The sequence below is a fragment of the Ambystoma mexicanum genome, chromosome 7q (assembly GCF_040938575.1).
Source record: "Ambystoma mexicanum isolate Mex_15411 chromosome 7q, UKY_AmexF1_1, whole genome shotgun sequence".
NCBI lineage: Eukaryota > Metazoa > Chordata > Amphibia > Caudata > Ambystomatidae > Ambystoma > Ambystoma mexicanum.
In genome coordinates this window covers 530598491-530614639 of record NC_090941.1, presented here as the reverse complement: position 1 = coordinate 530614639, position 16149 = coordinate 530598491, and the positions used below count along the sequence as shown (strand labels likewise).

The 16149-nt window shown below is 44.1% G+C and overlaps 1 protein-coding gene across 1 annotated transcript in view; it reads left to right on the top strand.

The window, feature by feature from the left end:
- Positions 1 to 16149, top strand: part of COG3 (component of oligomeric golgi complex 3) — a 1080852-nt gene that overhangs the window by 87790 nt on the left and 976913 nt on the right. The window contains exon 2 of the mRNA XM_069640775.1: positions 14153 to 14299. Within this exon, the coding sequence (XP_069496876.1) occupies positions 14153 to 14299 (147 nt within the window). The remainder of the gene's footprint in view (positions 1 to 14152; positions 14300 to 16149) is intronic.

Genomic DNA, 16149 nt, shown 5'->3' with positions numbered 1-16149 from the left:
CGCAAACTATTTTGTTTTGGCAACCTTGTGAACATTATAACTCGGGTGAGAGAAGCCTGGGACACCTACAGTGAACTGTTGCGGTAATATATTCTTGGTTCGGAACTGAAGAGCTCAGAGGGGCTGATCTGCATAACCAGAGGGCCTACCCCTCGCAAAGACCAAGAGAACCATATCCTGAAAAGGAGATGGTGACTTGGGTGAGGAAAACCCAGGGGGGCCTTGTAGAATCTAGATAAAGAAGCCAAATAGGAGTTTTTCCAAACCCCTTCAAACTGTTCAATAAAACACCCTTGAGCTTGCTCTTTGTGTTGTGTTCACTTGATACCATGAGTTCCTCACAGATGTCCTGACCTGCGTACAAACAGAATATAAAAAATTTAGCGGGCTGAAGATTAACTGGCCGAAGTCAGTCCTTTTCCCAGTACAAGGGGTGAGGAGGCGATCCTGTGGGAATGCCAGTATGCGATCGCGACCTCAGGCTTTGAATACCTGGACATTCACCTAAGCCCGCGCCAATCTGACATCATCCGGCTTAATCTCTCTCCCGTGGCTGACAGGTTCGCCCTAGACATAACTCACTGGCAATCTCTCCCATTGACAATACTGGGCAAGGCGTCACTCTTTAAAATATTGACTCTTTGCAAGTTTCTACATGTGCTGCAGAACCTCCTACACTAATTCCCAGGCACGTTTTCATAGGTATCGAGGGATCCCTATGTGGGTTACTGTGGGGCGGGAAGCAACCCTATGTGGCCTTGAAGACATTGCAGAGGTCGGTGTGGGAGGGGGGAATTGGCCTACCCAAACTCGATATTATTGGGCTGCCCAACTTGGGGTAGTAAATGACTTGTTGAATGGGGATATGAGACTCTCGCCCATAGCGATTGAGAAGGGGTGGATGAAAGGGCGGCCACGTGGACAGATACTTTATGGGGGAGGGTAGAGGAAGGGTTCCCTTCCAGAAATGATACACCACACCTGCCGCATTTGGGAGGAGGTACACCTGGACATTGGATGGAGGGGGGGGGGGCAGGCTGACCCTGGACCAGCCCATCTGGCGTAACGCACATCTGCCAGAGTTGCTCAAAATTGGGCATTTCGGGAGCTGGGAAGCAAGAGTCTCCCTCTGGCAGATATGGTATGGGAGGGCCGACCGTGCTCGTTTGAATCACTACAGGAGAAATAAGGTCTGCTGGGCAAGGAAAAGCACAGATATATGCAATTGACACACGTTCTGGGGACTCAGTTCCCCTCTCTACAGGAAGTCCCGAAGTGGAGCGCATCTCATACAAGGTCACATCCACGCTGTATCAAGTGATATTGGCTTTTGGCACTAGGGAACTGACCTGCCTTAAGGAAAAATGGGAACGAGATGTGGGGATGCTGGAATGTGAAGAGTGGATGGAGGCGGTTATGTTTCCTTGGGAGGTGGGGGATAGAGGCCAGACTGCGGCTGATTCGATATAAGATCCTCCATTTGATGTATTGCTCTCGTAAAGCACTAGTCCGGTGGGGCGTCGTCAGGAAAGATGTATGTCTGACATGTGGCAGAGAGGGGGGAACCTTTAGGTTCCATGTCTTAAAATCACGGCAAAAATGGCTGTGAATACAATATATTGTGGCAAAAATGCTTTGGTTTTGCCACTACAATCATGCAAAGGATGCGGGGGGGACCCCGCACCCATTATACCATTTGGGTATAATGGGGTACACCTTTACCGGGTCAAGCCACGTAATTTTTGCCACGATTTACTTTTACCAGTGTCATTTTTGCCGCAATTCTATTACCGGATACCAACCTTTTATCACATAATGTGTGACTGTCCGCAGTACAAGTGTTCTGGGAAAATGTATTTGCAGATTGACAACAGCGATGCATGTTCAAGTGCCTTTAGTCCCCAAAATGGCATTGTTGGGGATCTGGGGTGAAGCCGGATTAACAAAATATCAGAAAATTCTTTTGCCAGTAATAAGGGGGTTGGCAAAGAGGGTTATTGCAACACTATGGGGATCTGCAGAGCACCCGAGACTGAATTAATGGGCTGCAGAGTCTACAAGGCAAGGGGCTGCCTCCAAAATTTCCTGGAGATATGGCACAGATCGTAGGGGGAGGATTAAGGGGAAATTGTGGCTCGTTTTGGTTTACATCCCGGTCCATTACAATGTTATTACCCATGGAGATCTTTGGTCATACCTGTATTATATAATTGGCTATTATGTTCTTTTGTGGAAATTGTCATATCAAGCATGGATATATGCATGTTTTGTCTTTGGTTTGCTTCTTCAAAACGAATAAAAGTTTATGATTAAAAAAAAGACTTTAGTCGCCATGGCAGATAAGTTGTTCTTCATGGCCGTTAATAAGCCCCCAAATGGTCTACCCAATGAAACTTGTTTTGCTTGCTTATAAAATACATTATAGCCATCCAATTGGGCTCCGTCTACCAATCATGTGTCTGTAACAGAATTATTTAAAAACTTGTGATGCATGGAAAAATTGCTGGGTATGCTACCACATTATTGTAACCTTTGCAGTTCTAGAATAGCAATCTTCAATCAATCTTGCTAGAGGTGGTTCGGCCCACACATTTTTGTAGACGATGCAGCTGGAAGCCAAAACCAGTAGTTCCACAAAGAATCTGGTTGGTCTTGCGGATTAAATCTCGTCCAAAGCCTCTGGCCCGATTGGCTTGAAGGGCATTCTATCTTCAAATCCGTTTTAATTGCAGTTTGTAGGGATCCAACTTTGCCATCCAGTTTAGGCTTATTAGGCTCTGTTTCTTTAAAATATGCAGATCGAAGCCTCTTGATAAGAAGGCCTCTTTCGTTTAGAATCACTTTTGTTTTTAGCTGTGAATTAAAATGTCGTATTACTGAGATGAGCTGATTAGTTATAAATTCAACGTGTTCAATGTCAGAGGACTGGACCAGCTGCAATGCTGGAATGGAGTGTACAATACTATGGAATTTTCAATGGCCGGACCTCTCAGTGATCAAATATGGTCTCCAAGCATATACGCTGTCTTGCATAGGCAGTGTTCAAATCATGGTATCTTGTTTCCACAGTGACTGGGGACATTGCCCTGAATGTTTTCATAACAGAGACTCTCTGCTCCTCCAATGTGGCCGGGAGTGTTCTTTTGTAGGACTGGTTGATGTTAAAGAGTCTCCTGGGATTGTTTCCAGATGCGCTGTTGATGTGATAATGTCTGGATTCCTCTAAAAATATTTAGGCCTTTTGGTTGCTGCCTAAGCATGTAAAATGTAATGTCCTTTCCTGTTGGTATTGGCGCATCAGCAACCAACCGCTGTTGTTTTGTTTCACAGCTGGAGCATAATCTGTTTAATTCGACCATAAGTCCTCAATAATGTTTGTGATTAGCCTTTGTTTTCCTACTTTTTTTTTTCTTTTTTTTTTACCCTTTATGATTATTTGCCTCATTATGCAAATTTGATTGATTTATTTGATCACTCTGAGGAATAGGGAATAGGGTTAGGAGTGGTACTTAGTCTCTACTTTCTGTAAACCGATTGTACTATATGTTTGCTTTCATGAAGATGTTCTATAATAGAGCTTTCAGAGTCCAGAGCATTATTAGAATACACAGAACTGTCAGTGTGAACAATGTTTTGATCGTATGCTTGATTCCGTGAAAGTCTAATTGGACTTCTTAATTTTCCCGATATTTCTTTTAACAATTCTGTGTGGTAGCCAACTTCTTCCTTTATATTGTCAGCCTTATTAAGGATTGTAAGACTAACGTAAGAGTAGAGGCTACATTCCATTTTTCTTTTTTAAGCCAAGTCCCTTGCTTGCAACATGTAGTCAATTGAGGTTGGTAATTTTAAGTCACTGCCTCTCTGATAGCGTGTAGTGTCGGGTACTGACGTCGGGCCCTTAACGGCATTAGATAGTTCCAGGCTTGTCGGATTTTGTGCATTTCTGTCAGAATTGGGGAAATACGTTTTCGAATAATACATTATTGCACATGCCTAAAAGCAAGCAGTCCAGGGGACTGTCGAATATAGTTGGTGTTTTTGTATGATGTTTGTACATTATCAGGGAGATGAGTAATGTTTTGTAAGTTGTCTGATGGCAGAACCAACTCCTCTGCCTGGGTCGTACCCATTTTTTGCTGAGCTCTGGAAGTTTTGCAAAATAAGTAATTTGTTTCTCATACCACATGCATAGCAGTGTTTTTGAAAGGAACTTAAATGCACATGGATTGATGTCTGAGAATCCGTATTGCAGCACTTGAAATCCCTGGGTCCCTGTGAGAAACCTGAGGGTATTCTCCCGAGTAGACCTCAAATCCCTTATTCAGGTGGCCAAGGGAGCTCTCAGATCCCAACCCTGGAGGTGGACGAGCGAGGGAGGATCATCTGGGTAGGGGAGCCTGGGGTTATGCTTTGGAGAATGCCCAACGGGAGAGGCATTCTTCTACCAGGGACAAAGTCCCTGAAGCTTTCTTTGGTCATTCTACATCTACCTCCCTACCATCCAAAGAATAACCCTTAATAACATCCAACCACCCTTATACCTCTGGTAAAGCAACTAGAAGCCGAAACCCTGTTACACTTAAAAACCACAACTATCAGAATCCTTGTTTTCCTGTTTTCCACCCAAATGCTCCCCATCCTTCTTCTGCACGCCCCTACGTTTTATTATTTTCTGAACTCAATGAGCATTAACAAAACACTATCGTACCCGCAGTCCCCCCGGGTTAATTTCATGATAATACTCCCAGTTATTCTTTTCCACATCCATTTGGCTATTATTTCCCGAACTCCCTATTTGCATTTCGCAAACCACCACTGTTCCCATAAACCCCCCTGTCTATTTTATAAACCCTACCAACCGTGAACCCACTCCCTTTCTGACATACTTGCTTACGTCATGAGAAACAATAGACTAATGCAAAAACCGTTTACCTGACATGTCCCAACTTAAGGGTCAGGCAATTGACAAAAATCACACACACCTGACGTCCCTTTCCTTTCCTCACAGGGATAAAAGGTGGAGCAAGACAGCACAAGACGAGCAAGGCAGACAGCCCAACGAGTTATCCAGACCCGGCAGTTCAAAAGGAGGAGGAAGGCAGCAAATATCGAGAGGCTGACAAGGAGAGACGCAACCTGGCCCTTTTCGACTCAGACCCGGGAAACCTCCGCAGAGGGAATCGTAAGGCTGTGGACAATAGCACAAGTGTCTTGCAGCAGATGTCACCAGTACACGGAGCATGCCTACGCTGATATGCCAGAGCGAGGGAAACTCCTGCTAAGGTGGTACCGGCCTTGACTCAAGATCCAAGGAAAGCCAAGCGGCTCATCACAGCCAGTGAGTCGAAGGGAGAATCCATAACAACCGGGCTGTGTTGAATGAAAGTCGCAAATTGGCATATGAAGAAGAGTTCAAGTGTTAAGGGAAGACCAGCTGCAAAGGGGACAGGCACCACGTGGGTGCTGACTCGAGAAACCCTGGTCGATCTCATGTTGATTGCGACTACAGATACCAGAAGGCCGTAGGAGAGCCGCCAAGATAGGTCAAAGTAGCCATACAGGAGGTCTAGCAAAATCCCTGTACAATCGAAAGTCTTTGACCGACAAACTATTAAGAAAGCAAAGGAAGTGAATCCTGCAATCATCAAAAGTAAGAGGAAATTGAGAAGTGGCAAGAGTGAACACGGTAGAGGGATGCTAATGAGAGGAGACGAAGTCTAAAGTCCCATGATGAACTGTCTATAACCATCGACGTGAGTGTACCCGGCAGAGGGAAGTCGACAACCAAAGGTCGGTGAGAGTGAATCCGGTAGAGGGAAACCAACAACCAAAAGTTGGCAAGAGTGAATCCGGAAGAGGGAAACCAGTAATGAGCGGCAAAGCCCGAAAACTTGTTTAAAAAGACATTAAGATTTGTGAAACAGGAAGTATTGCAAAACAAGAGGAAAGGAAGTGCCCCTTTGTCATTTGGAATCTGAGCCTGACTGAGGGCGATCCAGGGGTGGAAAACTATCTCCCTGAGTTCACCGAGAAGAGAACTGTCTTATGAATTGGTTGAATTCAGTTATTGAGCGGTCTCTACCCGGAAGAGGGGGAACCAGGGGTGAAGCCATCACCCAAGGTGAACTGTCGAATAGAACTTTTTGTTTGTTGGATACATCAGGCTTCGAAGGCAGCAGACTTTTTAATGAAAAGAGACTTTATCATTGAAGAACCTGATAGCTGGAACTGAACTGTCGTCTCGTGCTGAGAAATCGCGTGTGTGCTGTGCTCCAAGGTCCCACCTTGTCCCGTGCTGAAAACGTGAGGAAGGGAGACCCATGGCAATCGCATCCTAACTTATGATATAAGAACACTTCTTTCTTTATTGAAACCCTATCCCACACTCTTCCTGTAATTGGTTGTAAGGTTGTAAGGACTTGGTAATTGTTTTTTTCTTAGTATAGGCCCTTTTATTTGACATGACGCCACTAGGACTGCCTTATTTTTCATTTGATGGTCAACGCTTGCTCCCATCTTAGATTTAAGTTTAGGTTAGGATTTTTTCCACCCTGCATTAATTGTTCAATAAACACCCTTGAACTGTGATCACTTGTGTCTGTTTTTACTGTTGCCACCATGAGTTCCTTACAGTCCCCCAATTCTATTTCTGGCTGACCATTTGATGATAAAGAGGAGCGTTCTAATGGATGGAGTGCAGGCATTTGCTGGTGCTTAAAGAACTTGTGCGTCTAGATGTAATGTCAGCATTGGCGTTCTTTCTTCTCAAGTTATAAGCCATACTAAAGGACTGAGGACACTCTTACCTTGTAGACTTGATTGGTACACTTCTAGCACTGCAAGCCACTCCTCACACTCTCCACATGCACTCCATGCTAAGGTAGGCTTTTTCAGATTTCTTCCTGTGGAAATCTGGAAACTAACTCCAAAACAAAACTGTGCCAATGGCCGCTGGCAGTCCGCCGCAGACAACTGCACTCCTCACAATCGCCACACTCTATGGAATTTATTTGCAACTGTACTAACTGCACACCTTCCACCAGAAACCAACACTACTTGTTTTTCTACGCATAAAATGTGAATCCTAATACATTCATCTCCAAAAAGACTACAAAGGCTTTAGAATAATGTACGCCCACTCTACCTCCATTCTGTGGCGCACCGTAGAAAAAGAAAATCCAATAAGCATATAATGCAGGGATTTTGAGTTTCATGGTTTGGTTTCGTGTGATAGAAATCCCTACTGTCTCTTATCATTCATTTATTTTCTTTTTTATTCAGGATTCTTCCACCCATGTAAAAGGAGTTCTTGCACACCCACAATACTTTCCATTTTTACTTGCCAAGGCTGTTGTAAGTCCATGAACTGATATCTACATCTGATTAACAATATGTATTTAAACTCATAGATATACTTTATTTTTTTTTAATTAAAGAATATTTATTAAACCATAGTTACACATCATTAAACACTCTTCATGGAAATCACAACATTACAACTCTAATGTGTAACTGGTCCATGTACAATCAATCCTTGATATTAAAATGAAATCTCAGCCCAGTCCCAAAAACAAGGTTGCATCAAATACTTTCTTCTATACCCCTCCTTTTGGACCTATATGATGCTGTCAACCACTCCTCTTTCCTCATCACCCTCCAAGTTATTGGGTTTCCCAAATCTGATCTTGCCTGGACGGCCTACTACCAGAAAGGTTGATCGTTTAAAATCGCTTGGAACTCTCAAACCTCTGATCCTACTCCAGTCTTTGGATGTCTGCTATTCATCGCCTTCCTGCTGATGATGCTCAAATATTTTTCACCTTTCCCACCTTCACCCCAGCCATCTCGCAAGTGATTACGAACTGTCTCGCTGCAATTCATCACTGGATCGCTCTCTGCTGCCTTATGCTGAATTTCTCATAAACGAAAGTCCTCTTCTCTCTAATTCCAATGGCATCCCTCCCTGCCCCTCTCCTATATGCTCCTACCTCGCCCAAGGCGCACAATCTGGGGGTCCTCTTTGATGGTGACCTCAAATTGCAACAATTGATCATTGGCACTGCATCTGCTGCTACAAAAACTCTAATCTCCGCCCTTGTTGCCAGCAAATTTGACTACTGCTCAAACTAATCCTTCACCTACCACTCTACTCTTTCCTCCCTCCCTCTAGACATAGTCCTCAACTTTTCTACCCGTACTCTCTACAGCCTACCTACCGACAAAATGCTTTTTGGCTCTCCATGTACAACTGCTACTTTTCCAATCCTTTCTCTGAGTCCACAAAGCTATCCATTGTTTTGCTTCTCAGTCCCTGTCTGATTGTATTTCTTTACTCACCATTTCGTTCTCTCCGATCCTCCTCTGCACTCACCCTCCTTTCCCATACCCTACTTCTGCCTTCTCTCACTTTTGCTTTTTCTCCCTACTCGCCCCATTCCACTGGAACCCACTGCCCATCACAATCAAAGCCAGCTAAACGTGGATCTCTTCAAAGCCAGGCTTAAACTACACTTAGTTGCTAAAGAGGCAGCTCTCCTACACTCCCCATCCTCCCTACCTGACCCCACCGCTCCCTCCAGTGAGGCTTAATAATTAAAATATGTATATTTATATGGTGCTACTCATTAGTTGGAAGCACTTACCCCTTCGGTTAATGTTCACTTTGTAAGTCACCTGTTTTCATATTTATATCTTTGTTTGTTTTGTCCCCAGTATATACCCTACTTTTCTACACCCTTTTAAATTGCTCACAACTTGTTCTCATGTATGTGCTGTTGTACAGCCAGCCTATGTGGGAATTCCTCCTCCATCTTTAAGTGTGTTTTTGTAAGACATTGATATCGAAATTGACCTACCTGTTTTTCATATAAATTCAAATGCAGAAAAAACATCAAACACCAAAGTATAACTTTTTTTTAAAAATAACTTTATTTAAACAGTTACAGCATACAACATAATGCATTTGGGGGAACATATGGTATATTTCACAATTAGTCCTTAGGCGCGTGGCTCTCCGTGGAGGGGGTTGAGGGTGGGGGTGGCCGGTCTGTGAAAGTTCTTAAGAAGAGTCTTATTGTCCGTGGTTGATGTGTTTGGGCTGGGTAGGCCTGATCGTAGTCCAGGACCAGAGTCCAAATGTTGGTAAAGTGGTGGAGAGTCCCTTCTTTGATTGCTGTGACCTTTTCTGCTACCAGGATATCCCAAATCTTCCCCCACCAGAACTGTAGCAGCGGGCCCTCCTGTGCTTTCCATCTAAGGGGGAGTGAAATTTTGTCTGCTAGGAGAAGTTGGGTAATTAGCTTTGCTGTCGTACCAATTCTGGGGTATATCTCCAGGAGAGGGGTCCCCAGGAGAATGACTTCCGGGTCTAGTGGTAGGGTTATTTGGGTAATGGTCTCAATTGCGTTAATAACTGCTACCCAGAAGGCCCGTGCCACCTTACAGTCCCACCACATGTGAAAGTACGAGCCAGGGCCACCACATTTCCTCCAGCAGGTTGGGTTCTGCGAACTCTCGAAGTGGTGAAGGGTTAATGGGGGGTGGAGGGGAGTACCATCCTTATAACAGTTTTAGGGAACATGCTTTGCTAGTGATACACCTGAAGGCGGTTTTATTCCTGGTCCAGATGTCCAACCATGTTTGGTCTTCTATGGAGTGTCCTAAATCGGCTTCCCAAAGGGCCGTGTATTTGGGGCGGACCGCTAACATATCCTCTTGGAATAGCTTGTACCATCTCAAGGTGTCTCCGCCCAACTGTAATGTCGGTTCCAGGGCATTAAGCTCACGTGTGGCCCCTCATTTGGTAGTTAGATGTGAGATCCAGTGGCAAATTTGTATGTAAGGGAACCTGTCCGACTCAGTCAGGGGGAATGTGTCTGCATCTTTCGAAGGTAAGGGCTGTGCCATTTTCATAGAGTTGTGAGACCTTCTGGAGCCCTCCCCTTACCCAGTTCCTAAAGTTTGCCGGATGTAAGCCTGGGGAGAAGTCTGGGTTGTGAGAAATTGGGCATAGGGGGCATAGTCCCTGCATGGAACCTTTGCTTTTTATTGCCCAGTGCCAGGCTTTCAGGGTGGTTTTAGTGGAGGGTAGGAGTTTAGTCCAGCTCCTGCATGCTGTTTGAGTAGTGTGTGGCAGGACGCCGAGAGGTGTGAGGAGCCTGGATTGTTCGATGGCTACCCACTTCAAGGGGTTTACTGGAGAATACAAGGTGAGCATATTTGCGAATTGCGCTGCAACGCAGTAGTTACGAAGGTTAGGGATCCCCATTCCACGCCACCCGACGTCAGCCATCATCACCCTTTTTTGCGATGCGTGGCCTCTTGGCTTTCCAGGCAAATTGGGAAATTTGTTTTTGCAATTTAGTGAGGGATTTTAGAGGGAATTCCACTGGTAGGGCCACGCATAGGTACAGGAACCTGGGGAGCAGGTTCATTTTGCATACCGTTATTCTCCCCATGAGAGATCTTTTGGGTTGTCCATTAGATCGATTTCCAGGTCATTAAAGAAGCGCAGGAAGTTGGCTGCATAGAGATCTTGGGTTCGCTGCTGTGTGGACCCCTAAATATTTAATTGATTTGGTATTCCATTCTAGCGGGCAGGTCCTTTTGAAGGGAATCTATTTTCCCTGAAGTTGGTTCCACCCCGAGGGCCCACGACTTTACATAATTAACAGAGAACCCTGCCGCTTTCCCAAAGCTTTCTAATTGCTTTAGGGCTATTGGTAGGGACGTCTCACAATTAGTGAGAGAGAGCATTACATCATCTGCGTAGAGTGAAATTCTATAATGGTTGTCCTTCGCTGTCAACCCTGAGATGGCGGTATTATTATGATCCATTGGGCCAGGGGTTCCATATTGAGGGCAAAGATTAGCGGGGAGAGTGGGTAGCCCTGTCGCGTGCCACAGGAGAGGGATATGGGGGGGCGAGAATTTTTTATTCACCCTAAGGAATGTTTTTGGGGCACTCTAGTTCGCTAAAATCATCCTGCAAAATAGTGGGCCAAAATGGAAAGCTTCTAGGGCTAGCCGCATAAATGCCCAATCTACCTTCTCGAAGGCTTTGGTTGCATCTAGGGATAATAGAGCTAGTCCGTGCTGGTCTGATGCAAAGTATACCTTTTTGTCTAAATTCTTCAATACATTTATCAGTAGAATATTTAAAAAATACAATGTGCAGCTTGCAATCACTGTGTCACTTGAGTGCTGTGTGCTAAGCTAAATACTTGCATGTCTATGATCTGCCCTAAATTGTTCTGGGCCGAATCATGATATCACTAGCACACATAAATCTACCAGGAATACGTAATCTTCAGCCTCAATGCTTCCATGAACCCAGTTCGCAGTTCCTTGACCGCCGGCCGTATTTGTGGAATCGATTGCCAGCTGGTCTCAATTGTCCTTTTCTTTTGTAGAATATTTTAGGGGCAAACTGAGCTCTGATTCTTCAAGTGCAATTGCTGGCCCCTTTTGCAACCACAAACGTCTCTTCCAGTTCAAAATGAAGTCCAGAAACGCCCCAGAAACTGGTAAAGAGCAGCACACCAGCCACAGCTAACCAGAAGCCCGCTTTTCAGAATGTTCACTTTATAGATAAATTCTTCTCCATATGCTTGCTATATCCACCTAAATGATTCCCTCAATCATAAATGTCTGCACTTAACTAGCTCCGAGCGTCATTTCCCCAAAATGTCGTGTGATAGACTCATTCTCCGTAAGGACAGTAACTCTTGCTGCAATTGACAATCATTTACCACTAACGGCTCCTTTTGTGATTTCAACACATATCTGTTCCTTCCCGCAGTGATGTGCTGCATCTTTTGTTTCATTCGGTTTGCTGCTTCTCATTATAACTATGCTTTTCCGCAGCAACATGTTGCAAACGCTTTCGCTTTTGCTTGGTTCACATAGAAGCAATACTCCCTTAATTTTCAACTCACGCTTTAGGATATCAGACTTTTTCACTCCACGTTTTCATTTTCCATTTCTCATTTTCTTTCAACATATCCTTTTCAGCTAAACCATTCTCTAGGTTTGTATGTATAAAAATGTATTGAGCGCAAATCACGACCAGAAGGCATCTGGGTGCTAAAAGCCAAACAGTAAAGAAAAACCACACATGACGCCCACCTCCTCAGAACAACAGAGTCAAGGGCCTTCCGGAAACGGAAATGGTCCGCAATCCCCTGCAAATATGCTGGTAAAGAGTTCCATAGTATCGGGACCAAGATTGAAAAGGAACATCCCCCTGCTCGAGCTTTATAAAAAAGCAAAACTTGCAACACATTTGCAGAGTCTGAGCGAGAAGGCGCATAGCGGGTTATTTTCGACTGGAGAAAGGCAGGCCTGGTTAATAAAAAAAAAAAAAAAGCATGATGCGCATTGCACAATGCTTTAAGCTTTGTGTGGCTTCTTACCGGCAACTAATGGAGTCTAGCCAATAAAAGCAAGGCAGAAGACCGTCTGGGCACATTCAGTGCCAATCGTGCTTCAGAATTTTGCAATATCTGAAGCAATTGGATCATAAAATCTGGCTGCCCAAGGTAGATACCATTACAGTAGTCCAACGCCCCCATTATGAGGCTGTGACTACTGTAGCATGAAACTGCAGCAGGACCAAAGGAAGCACCATCCTAAGGAGTCTCAATTTAAAGAAGCACGGCTTGCAAATTGCTGCAATCTACCCTTCTCTAGAGCCAGAGGGGAGGAGTTTAACTCCTAGGCTCTTAACGAACGGGCTAGGCGCTGGCCAAGGTCCTAGAGATTCTGGCCAGAAATCAGTATGCCCAAGTGAACTGGCCTTTGGCTGACCGACGCCAAAACCCATTTAGGCTCAGAAAATTTTGGGCCATTGAACGGCCGATCTCCTCCAAGCCGGATTTCAGTTTTGATGGCAGTTCTAACACAGGGGAGTTCAGTCTGAAAATGAGTTGTGTATCGTCGGCGTAGGTATAAAAACATACATCAGACGAAGCAATAAGTTCGGCCAAGGGTCCAAATAAAGATTAAAAAGTAATGGCGATAAAGATGAACCCTGAGGGAACCCACACTGAATGGAAGTGGAGGGGGGCACAGGAGGCTGACAGTGAAATAGTTTGCGTACGGTTCGACACAAAAGCGGAAAACCATGCCAAGACTGGGCCCGTCAACCCTGCATGCTCCAGGCTCTGCAGCAGAATCTTATGGTCAACAGTATCTAACGCTGCAGAGAGGTCAAGGAGAATCAACACTCCGACCTCCCCACGGTCTTTGAGTAAAGCCATGTCATCGGGATCAATATCATAACTGATTATGTTGCCATAAGTGGCGTAAATCCCGATTGAAATGGATGAAGATTATTTTTTTTTTTCAAGAAAGTTCTGAGTTTTAGTAATGCAACACACTGATTGATGCATTGTTTCAGAAAATGTGTTCTTTAAAGCAAATAGTCCGGCCTCCATAGCAGAGCACTTGTTAATGTGTTAAAAGCAAAGATACATTTCCTTTTATTATTTTTATTTTTTAATTATCAGAGTGTCCATATTACTAAAGTGCTGCATGTTGATATAACACAACCCCCTTAGAAAATGCACTCTCATTATATGGTAATCCTTTCATCTTTTGCCTTTTTTTGTCCTCAAAAATATTTGTTTACATAACGCTTGACGTGTTGTTTGCAGTGACTTAGAAGTACAGTACTTGCATTTTTCTCCACAACATAATGGTGCATGCACCTTACCTTTCTATATCATACAGGCAGAAAAACGACCTGAGGGCATGAACTTAGTGGAGCATTGTAGGTATTCGCACATGTAGAATAGGGATAGTGTGATGGGAGTATCCTTGTTGGCGCCGGCCTATTCCTTTGCAGTGAACAACTTGTAATACTCCTGACTAACCGCCAGATGCAGACGGTGCATATCTTGTGATTCTAAATATTTATAAGCTCCATAAGGACTATTACTGAGTAACATGGGCTGGATACATACCATGGTCTTCATGCTATAGTCTTGCTTCCCAGATTTTACATAGATCCTTGCAGCAGGCTCAACAACCCGCAGATCTATACAGAGAGTGATGCCTTATGTGGTGTTGTGAGCAGATGGTTACAGCTGTTAAAAGTAAATGGAGACATTCAAAGCTGGTCACCTTTCCAATTTTTGTATTGTTTCAGCTACCTATTGAAGATTTGTGTAATCTGACATCCAGGTCGCTAACAGTCGCACTATCTGCAGCAGTGCCTGAATCTACAGAGGATATCCTTCTGAGAGGGTTCACCACACTAGGCATGCAGGATGAAAGAATTGAAACTGCACAGCAAGTAAGTAGCTGACATACGTCTGCAAGGCAATCTATTATTTGATTTGTACTTTTCACTGGTGGTGGTTCAACTATCTGCTTCCGTTTTTGCTTAATTTCTTTGTGCTGCATGGATCTATACTTCTACTGTACACACTCACTCACACTCACACACACACTCACACCCCCCCCCCTCCTTCCCCCTGAACAGTTACCTTACGGCACTTTGGTCAGGCCTGTCAGCCTCTGCATTCACTCGAATGGGGCAGGGCACAGCCTGGCAGCTCCTCGTGCTTCCATTTACGGTCTTCTGTGCTCAGGCATTAGATTGCAGGCATCAGATCTTTAACCATGCTCGACTGGTGGCAGGACATGGATCCAGTGGCTGAAGGTGTGGAAAGGAAATGGGGTCATGTAATATTACCTGATCAAGAGCCAGGTAGCTGGACACAATAGATGGGAAAACACACAAAATTGAGGTTGCTGGGGTATCCCCCAACGCAAAGAACACTAAAGTAGCCAAATTCTCCCACCCTCAAAAAGCAGCCTCAAAGTAGATTCTGCTGGTCGTAATAGACTAGTGGACATGCCCATGCTACAGTAAGGAGAAACCCAGATCATTTCACTTTTCCAAGGTTGAAATGTGAAAACAAGTGTCCCTGGCATAAAACAAGTCATATCGCTTCACAATTTGTTGTAATTCTTTAGGTTTGTTAATTACTTTGACACTTGTGTAGCATAGCTGGTGATTTCAGTTACCCTTTTCAAAGAAAACGCAGCTCATCCCACATTCTTCTTTTCCTCTCAAGGCTCTTACCACCCTCCTTCCTCTGTTCACAGCATGTTAAGGCCTAATGGAGAGTGAAGCAATAATTAACTCTCCCACTCTTAAAAGTCCCATGGTCTTGTATTGGGAGTGTTAACCAGGAAAGGTTTTCTTTGTCAAATAATTGTAAACCAGCAGCAATTGGCATGTTACTTTTACATGTTAAGCTAACTATATTTTGTTTTGCAAAGACTAGCTGGTGATAGCGTTTTTAAACACAGTCCATTCATAATAATGTAAATTGTTACAGTATGCATAATTACAGTATTTCTGCTATGCATTCATTACATTATTTCTGCTATTGTCTCCATGTGTTTCAGTAATGTTTAGGTTGGTGTATCTATTTCTCATAGTATGCAATCTATTTACTTGTGTGGGACAGGTGCATCATATTGACAAGCATAAGAGAACACTTTGGAAAATGCACGTTATAATACAGCCACATTCTCTTGATTGAAATGTTGTTCTGGGACCTGTTGGTTAAACATCTGTGCAGCTGGTGCTCAATCCAAGAGCGGATCCCAAACTCCTTGACATTATCTGTAGTTAATCTGCCGTTTTATCCACCTTCCCAGAAAGGGACAGATTTTCAAAAACGACAATTTTTCACTTTGTTCGCCCAGCTTTCTGTTTGCTGAAATGCCATCCATGCCACTTTGTTTCTTTCCTCTTGTACAATGAATACATAAAGCTAACTAGATGTTCTCCAGCATGGGGTCTGGCATGGATTCACATGCTCATGAATATTCCCCATCGTCAGGCTGGGAATCCTCGTTAAAGAAAAAATCAGTATCAGTTTAGTTTCTGATCTGTCTTTCTCAGTAGTAACCAATCACTGGTCTCTGGGTCATACTGCCCCCAGCCAATGACTGCCCTCTCCCTAAGCCCCACCTCTGGCAGCCATCCTCAGATTTTTACAGCACGCTCAAGTGTTGGGAGTCCTCGTGTTTAGCTCTCGAGCTTTTGCTGCGTTTTCACGCTTTTTCAAAGAGAAATTCTAATTTTTCAGTCAAATAGAGCCTCAAGCTCCAGTGTCTCTACATCTG